General features: G+C 33.5%; 1 protein-coding gene across 2 annotated transcripts; it reads left to right on the top strand.

Annotated features, from left to right (window-relative positions):
• The first annotated feature begins 256 nt into the window (after positions 1-256).
• LOC21408970 (LRR receptor-like serine/threonine-protein kinase IOS1) lies at positions 257-7563 on the top strand. Of its 2 annotated transcripts, none has more exons than XM_024166693.1 (15): positions 257-603; positions 1001-1102; positions 1200-1303; positions 1883-2423; positions 2842-3326; positions 3408-3555; positions 3687-3758; positions 3864-3935; positions 4033-4113; positions 4594-4751; positions 5259-5470; positions 5545-5677; positions 6281-6343; positions 6435-6624; positions 6949-7563. In XM_024166693.1, exons 2-15 carry the CDS (start codon positions 1074-1076, stop codon positions 7346-7348), a joined length of 2688 nt encoding a protein of 895 aa, XP_024022461.1. In that variant the 5' UTR covers positions 257-603; positions 1001-1073; the 3' UTR covers positions 7349-7563. The 2 variants fall into 2 exon arrangements, with proteins under 2 accessions (XP_024022461.1, XP_024022460.1); XM_024166692.1 differs by having other exon boundaries at positions 993-1102.
• The last annotated feature ends 1498 nt before the right edge of the window (positions 7564-9061 follow it).

Below are 9061 nucleotides of genomic sequence, written 5' to 3'. Positions count from 1 at the left end.
AGAACTTATTCTTATTGTTTTACGAGAAGGCAAGAGTAAACATCCTTTGGCATAAACAGAAAGGATCATGATTTAATATGGTATTTTCTCCAACTACCAAAACAAGAATTAGAAATAACTCATCACCTCATACAACGTACCCAACACTCATAATGATCCGGCCCGGCCGCATTAATCCACTCAACTACCACTGCGCGTTTCCTTTAAGAGCTTCAAGTGGAATGGTCCTAAATGAAGTTGTAATTGGTTTGATATCCTTTGGCTGATCTAGTCAACAATTGGGTTACTACAAGCATGGAGGAATATATAGGATCAGCCAATATCGATTGGAAACTAACTAGGGGAAACAACCGTGACGAAGTTATACATGTTATAAGCCATGAGTTCATGACTGATCTCTAGCACCCGGCGACATATAAAAGCGCTTTTCATGAGCTAATTGACAAGCGCAGCAGGCCAGGCTGATTATAATCATCGTGGAACGACGATCAAGTCAGAGCTAATTGCGCGTCAAATTTTCGCTTTGATTACAGCGACGGAAGAGCCTGAGTACTACTGGTTTTCTAATAAGAGATTGATTCCTAGTTTGTACATTTTTCTCTGGTAAGGGCTTCTCTCTGTGTAAACTGATCTGTTTGTGTTTATGGTAGTTGGTTAACTTGTTGCTGTTCTTTCATCTGATATTCGAATGCGGCTTCTCAAAAAAATTTGCAACACTAGAAAACCTAACACACTCCATCTCCCCCTCTTTCCTTATCTCTTCTCTCCCTCTTAGCTTTCCCAGGACTTTTGCAAAATGACTTTAAAAGAAACACTTCAAAATTAATTTTCATTTACAAGATAATTTCAAATTAGTCCACACTGAGCTATGAATCGCTCAATATTATTAAAATTAAATAAGGTTATTTTGCCAATTTCACTTTCTAATATTGTCATTTTGGCAAATTTCCTCACCCCGTGACAACCGCCTGTGATCACCTTGCACCGGCAAGCCATGAAGGATGGTTTCATTGTCCTGACATTCTGCAGGCAAGCGAGGGAGTAAACTAACTTAATTTGGGGGTCCATATTTTATGGAATTGCAAGGTCATCTTGATTTTTGGTAAATTTACACCATACAACTTTTTTATTTAGTAAATTTACACCGTACAACTTGATCCTGGCTATGACAATAAATCCTCCGCTATTCTTCTCCCTAGTGCCCAGCGAAGTACTGTAATGATGAGGCTGGCATTAAAGTATCTTCTCTTTTTATTGCTCGGTGGTTTTTCTCTCACAAATATCTATGCAGACGATCAATCAGGTATGAATATCTAATATACGATATAAAAATTGTGAATATCTGTAATATATATTTTATATACATACATAGGTGATAAACAATATTTAATAAAGTTATATACATAATATATATATATTTATAAACATGTACTCTATTTTTAAGCTTTCTAAAACATGTGTCATTATTTTTGGTGAGAAAAATCCATTTTAGTTTGAAGAGACAGGGGCTCCATCACACACATAATGATGAGGCCCACATGTGAGACCCACATTTTTTAGACAAAAATACCCATGGATGATGATGATGATGATAATAAATGAAACTAACCTCTTCTCCACGAAATGGTACTGTAGATTAATACTTGATGAATGACACTCTACTTGTTTAGAGTGAGAAAGACATCTTCAATAACCTTCATTATCAAGTTATTATTCAACATTTTCGATGCATGAAATTAAACGTGACGAGACAAATATAGAACATTATCAACTGCTTATTTTTATTTATTTTTTTTCCTCACTTCGCCGCTGAAACTACTAGATGTCATTTCTCAAAACCCAAACCAACTAATTGAATTTCACAATTTTCGACAATGTCCAGGATTTATAAGCATAGATTGTGGTTTACCTCATGGCTCTAGCTACGAAGAGAAGAAAACAGGTTTGAAGTACATTTCAGACGAGACTTTCATAGACACTGGTATAAGTAGGTCCATACAGCCAGAGTACGAAGAGAAATATGTACGGCCAGCGTGGTCTCTTAGGAGCTTCCCTGAAGGAAATAGAAATTGCTACAAAATTGGAGTTACAGCAGGAACCAAATATCTTATCCGAGCTGGCTTCGTGTACGCAAACTATGACGGCCAAGATAGGCCACCAGCATTCGACCTGTACCTTGGAACTGATTTGTGGATTTCTGTAAAGTTTGGAAATTACTTGTTGGGAGATGATCTCCACTCGGAGATCATACATGTCCCCAAGCAAAATCATGTCCATGTTTGCCTCGCGAAAACAGGCGATTCAATTCCATTCATAACAACATTGGAGCTCAGGCCGTTGGATAATGCATCCTATCCGGTGCTTGATATGGGGTCTTTGCTTAAATTACTAAGGCTTGATGCTGGTTCTGGAACAACATATAGGTGAGATAGTTGTATTCTCTAACTCTAGAAAATAAATAGAGCAATTTGATAAGTAACATGGCGCTTTTTGGTTCTTTGAATCCAAAATCTAATTTTGCGGTGATTGAACGATCTTCTAAAAAAACTTGGCCCTTTTCGAAGAACTCTCAGTCAAAATCACAAAATATGACTTTTCAAGAAATCTCTTTTAAAAATACTTTTGAAACTTATGTCAAATGCTTCAACAAGATTTTAAAAGCTTCAACCTAACATTTTTACTACTCATTAACAAATTTAATATTATTTTTTGTATTAAGTACATTTAAAAATGTGATTCTAAATACTTATTAAGAAGTCGTCAATTTTATTTCTCAACATCAATGGTGATTCTTTTGTACATATATGTATATATCCAATGAAAGAATATTTCCATTGTTAGGTATGGCGACGACAGTTATGATCGTCTTTGGAATTCCTTCCAGCCTGATGATTCGACAACTTTAAACACTTCACTTAGCGGCTTCAACCTCAACAATACTTTTTTCCACCCACCACCGGTGGTTATGACGACTGCTTCCACTCCGAAAAACGGAGATTCATTGGATTTTAATTTTGTTCTTGAAGCTGATTACAGCATTGCTTCCCAATGTTATGTCTACATGCACTTTACCGAAATCGAAAAGCTTCAAGCCAACCAATCTAGACAACTCCAGGTTTTTCATAATGGAAAGCTCTTCTATGGACCATTTTCTCCTCTTTCCGCAGTAACAACAACAATATATAACCGAAAAAGTAGTTTAATCGGAAGAGTGCATAACTTTTCAATCTCTAAGACTGAAAACTCAACCCTTCCACCCATCATTAACGCCTTGGAGTTCTATGTTGTACAAGAATTCTTGCAAGCAGAAACAGACCAACAAGACAGTGAGCGATCTTTCCAAAACCTTGTGATCTTCTTCCGTACTTCGAAAATTAAAAAATTTAGACAATATATGATTTATATAGGTGATTCGATGGTGATATTAAAGTCAGCTTACGGGATTAAAAGAAACTGGCAAGGAGATCCATGTCTCCCCAAAATATATTCGTGGGAAGGTGTAGACTGTAGCTATGACGATGATGGTCAGCTACAGGCACCAAGACTCATATCCTTGTGAGTATATACATATACATATATACCTCGTGTATAAACTAATTGATGTTTCATCTCGATTCCTTCTTTTTTTTTTTTTTAATTTCTTTTCTTTGACATACTAAACTCAATTGAACATATTATTGAATCAGGAACTTATCAGCATCTGGATTAGTCGGTGATATACCTTCTTCCATATCCAATCTCACAATGATACAAACTCTGTAAGTGTATATATATATATATATTCATATATGCATACATGGATCTATGAAACACCTTTGAAACATGAGTTGATATTAATCATGGGAATGAACCTTTTACTTCAGGGATTTATCAAACAACAACTTAACGGGATCAATACCAGACTTTCTGTCTGAATTACCAAAGATGAAACTCCTGTATGTACATTTTCGATTTTGTAGATCTGATCATGCTGCAAATTCTCCCCTTAATTTATGAAGCTAGAACTTTTAATGCTTTGGCACCCTTTTGCAGAAACTTAGAAAACAACAACCTTAGAGGTCCAATTCCAGCTGATCTAGCACAGAAATGGAAGGATGGTTTTCTTTCCTTAAGGTGTGTTTCGTTCGTTCCCCCCCTACATGTTTAATATTTATGCATATTTTCTCAAACATCTCTTGAGACAAAAAATTGAGTACTTTTACTCTTAATTTGAATAGCTACGTCAATTTGCGCATATTAATTAATATTGGTCCTTGATTTCATCTTTAATTGTAGTTTATAGATTCAAATGACAATTTTTAATTCCTCTTAAAAACAGATCATATGGCCCTTGAAAAGGTATAATAGTACTATTATAGTAAGTACTTTTTCTGTTGTTAATTTCTTATTAAAAAAAAAATGAAAATGATGAGAGAGGAACTTTTCTCTGTTATGGTAATGACAACATGTAGTGTTATTTAACAAATAAATTTTGATGGCATATTAAGCCCAACGAAAAGTGCCTTTTTTGTAATTGTTTATGAAAATAGTATTAAAATGGAAAAAATTAACAAAATCGCTGCCTATCTATGCACCAATACGCTTTGATGCCAGTGTGTGCGGAAATCCAAAGTTATCTTCAACAGTTTCTTGCAAAAGGAAGAAGAAGAAAAATGTTGTCCTTCCTGTGACAGCATCAGTTGTTGGAGCATTCATTCTGGTGTTAATTGTGGTAGCAACTTGGTGGGTATTCCTAACTAAGAAAAGACAAGGTAAGACTTCGACATCAAAAACTGGTCCTCTTATACACCAATTAATCAACTTTAAATGGTTTTTTTTTTTTTTTTTTTTTTTTTTTTTTTAAGTGACATGCCTTTTATAAAAAAAATATAGAGTTGTGGGATTTAAATTCTGTCTCTAATTAAGTGGAGATAAATGTAGATTTATATCGCTATGCTACGTTCGTATTGACAACATGTCTTTTCTATATTAGGAGTGACAAAATATTATTAATGCAAATTTCACATAAGACGGTATTCAATAATACTTTTTTTTTTTTTCAAAGAATGGATAAGACTAGAAAACGGTGTTTGGTATGAGGATTCGTGCCATGATTTAAATCATGGTTCGTGACTCGCTTCAATATTTTCTCTCACAAAAAATACACGTAAATCGATAATAGTTCTGAATCATAGTTCTGAATTCGTGAACTAAATGTCTAGTCAATAAGAAAATTTCCAATTAGATTGAAGGGAGCACTTGATTAACTTATTCTGCAGATGCAAAATCCACCAGCCAAGATAGATCATTGGGTGCAAGAAAACAAAAATTCAAGTACTCGGAGATGGTAAATATTACAAACAATTTTGAGAGAGTTCTTGGCGAAGGCGGCTTCGGAAAAGTATATTATGGCTGCATAAACAATACACAAGTAGCTGTGAAGACGCTCTCTGTATCATCGGTTCAAGGATACCATCAATTTCAAGCAGAGGCATGTCTAATTACACTGATTTATAATGTTTGAAGCATTCTATGTAGAGGAATATCTGACTTTTAAAGCTGCAGGTTAATCTTTTGATGAGAGTTCATCACAAGAACCTGACAAGCCTTGTTGGATATTGCAACGATAACGATAAAAACAAATTGGCGCTTATCTACGAGTACATGGCCAATGGAAACTTGCAACAACATTTTTCAGGTCTGACGAACAACTGAATGGAAGTATTACCATTTTGGCTTATATCATATAGACACGTTTGGAAGTTATAAACAAGTAAAATTAAAAAAAAAAAAGGTCATAGTTTCTAGGTTGTTTTTTTGTTTTCACAACCTATCCTCTAGGTTGTTTCTTGTTTTTAGTTTTTTGGATGTTTTGTCTCAGTTTCTTTCATCTTTTGTAATTTTTTTTGGTTAATAATATTGGAGTGATGGACTTAATAGAGGATAGGTTTTAAGAGGGGTGCCAACCTAATTAAGATGTCTCAGGGAACTTAGATACTAGTTGTCTATTCTCCTTAATTTATAAAAATAAAAAATAAAAAAAGTCACAAACAAGAAGTGCTATATTTTGGTATGCATGGCATGTTATAGAGAGTATGTACAATCGATTAGTTGCTATACATTCAACAATAATTTTGCTGTCTATATGTCACATCTATTAAAAATTTTCCCTGACCCAAAAATATTGCTCGGCAAAGAACTCGTTCTTTTTTCCCCTTTTTGTTACATGATTAATTTGTTCTCCTGTATTTACGCGAAAATCATTGAAAAATACATTAAGCTAATTTGATTGTATTCGTAGGTAGAAACTCAAATATTTTGAAATGGGAAGACAGACTTCTAATTGCAACAGACGCAGCACAAGGTGTGCAAATAGATCGATTGCTTTTCCAATTCCTTCTATATATAGCATATTACATTATACTGCATTGGCATGAATTTTGATTTGTACTTAGGATTGGAGTATCTACACTATGGTTGTAAGCCTCCTATAATTCACAGAGACGTGAAGACCTCAAATATCCTGCTCAATGAAAATTTACGAGCGAAATTATCTGATTTTGGGCTATCCAGAATTATCCAAAACTGTAATGAGACTCACGTATCTACTGTAGTTGCTGGTACTCCTGGGTACCTTGATCCTGAGTAAGTATTATTTTACATCTCAACATTTTTAGAACTTTAAATCTTAAGTATGTTATCAATGATACAAAGAAAAAATAAATAAAGATACATATTGTCCTTGTCATGAATATAATATTACAATATAAAATTTGTTTATTTCTATAATTAAATTATATAATATCAATAAGAAATATTGTCTTATAAATAAATCCTCTTTATTACTGTGTCATAAATATTGAAGACTGAATGGACTTGCTTTAATTTAAGGTGTAAAAAAAGGACTTCAAGAACATAGTCAAATTTATAATAGTAGTATTTGAGCTGGATCGTTGTTTTGGATTGCAGATACTACATGTCAAACAGGTTAAATGAGAAAAGTGATGTATATAGTTTTGGAGTTGTACTGTTAGAGATCACCACAGGTCGACCCGCCATATCAAAATCATCTGACAACGCTCACGTTATCCAATGGGTTAAGCAGATGCTTCAAAATGGCAACATTCAAAGTATTGTTGATCCAAGATTAGAGGGGAATTTTAATGTTAACTCGGCGTGGAAAATTGTTGAAACAGCAATGAACTGTGTTTCTCAGTATTCTGCAGAAAGGCCAACAATGAGTCAGGTAGTAGGAGAACTAAAAGAATCAATGGAAATAGGGCTTGTACGGTCAAGGGATACGGATCCAATGATGCCTTTGATGAGCATTAATTTTAGTGCTGAAATCAGTACTCCCTCAGCTCGGTAGTATTACTAAAACTTTGGCTTCGATTATCGAAAGTTGTATCTTTGATGTCCGAGACATGTTTTATGCAGTCAAATATAGTTTTTAAACTTCTTGAAGGTCCTTCATTACTGGGACTTCTGTGTCTGCTATTTGCTTATGTGACATAGATTCTTCCTTAATAAAATGGAAATCTTGTTTGTATAGTTCATTTTTATTAAATAATTCCTTAGTGTGTCAACAACAATAAAATGGAAATCTTGTTTGATATAGATGCATATCGTCCCTTGCCGTCGTGAATTGCAATTCTCATGGTTAATTCTTGGCGTCACGTTTTCTGCATTCATGATCACGTCATAGAGAGGGTTCCTTTGCTCTTTCTTCTTTCTTTTAGGCAAAAGACCCTAACTACACGCTCATTTGATCTATCGGGCACGCTTTTTGCCTGCTTTTGATCAATTTTTTTGGAGCTTGTGACTCAAAACAGTTTATTTATTTACAAGCACTCTTGAGTCGGACATGATCCTCAGTTCTTACCTTTAATTATACGTTATTGTTATTTTTTTGTCTGTATCTTTTATTATCTCCAATATAAAAACCCAATTAAACAAAATATCATACAATAACTACTTGAGTTCATATATTTGTAAAAATAACAAAAAGAAATATCCCTAGATTATTAGAAAATATATATAAAAGAAAAAATTAGTGAAAGAAAAATGATGAGATTTATTACACTACTAATATAGTCTAAGGCCCCGTTCATTTCGCTAATTCGAGTTTAGAATTCGAGTTTTGTTACAGTAAAAAGCTCTCACAAACAATCACATCTAACTTTTTTGCTACAGTAAAAAGTTTTCACATAAAATCACATCTCAACTCGAATTAAAAACTCGAATCAACGAACTATACGAGCCCTAAAACTTTCATTTAACTCAAGTCCCCACTAAATAAATTTTCTAGCTTCGTAGTATTTACACTTGACTCCACCATAAGATTTAAAGTTCAAATTCATCGTCTTTAAATAATAATAATTAATAATAATAATAATAATAAAAAGATTGATGGACTACTTTTAGGTGGGCCGTACGTATTCATATTCTGCCTACGATTGTATTTCTTTTTGGTTCTCTCTTTTTTTTTTTTTTGATGGTTAAGTGGATCTAATGTAACGTGCAGACTTTCCCTTGGACTTGGTCATCGAACTCATAATCATACGGGCCAATGGCATTAAACCTCTCAACTGCTACCTTTATTATATACACTCTTTTTGTATCTCCATACCGGTCCTCCATTGTCAACTTATGACAACTAGGCAAAGCTATACAATTAAAAGGAATGAGATTTTTGTGGTAGGGTACCCTAAACAGATTTTGAGCTTGACATAATGACTTAGTTTAGTATTACTTTTTCCTTCCAAAATCAGCTTCTACTTGTCATAAAAGTTAATTTTAGTATTTGGTAAATCTTCTTAAAAGTGCTTCTTGAAGAATTTTTGAAGAATCTATAGCCAAAATTAGAAGCAGCCTAAAGACAACTTTAGTTTTTAGATTGTGCGAAATCAGCATAGTATAATTAATGAAACTTTCATAATACCCATAATACTCCTTATAAAATTTAAAATTTACAATCTTCCCAATCTAAAATTCAAACTCGTAATATAATATAATATAATATAATAATAATATTGTAACAAATAATATCATAATTATATTAATAATTCTAATACTATTATTT

Source organism: Morus notabilis, unplaced genomic scaffold (genome assembly GCF_000414095.1).
Source record: "Morus notabilis unplaced genomic scaffold, ASM41409v2 Scaffold307, whole genome shotgun sequence".
Classification (NCBI taxonomy): domain Eukaryota; kingdom Viridiplantae; phylum Streptophyta; class Magnoliopsida; order Rosales; family Moraceae; genus Morus; species Morus notabilis.
Note: the sequence above shows the minus strand (reverse complement) of the source record. Positions and strands in the feature narration are given on the sequence as shown.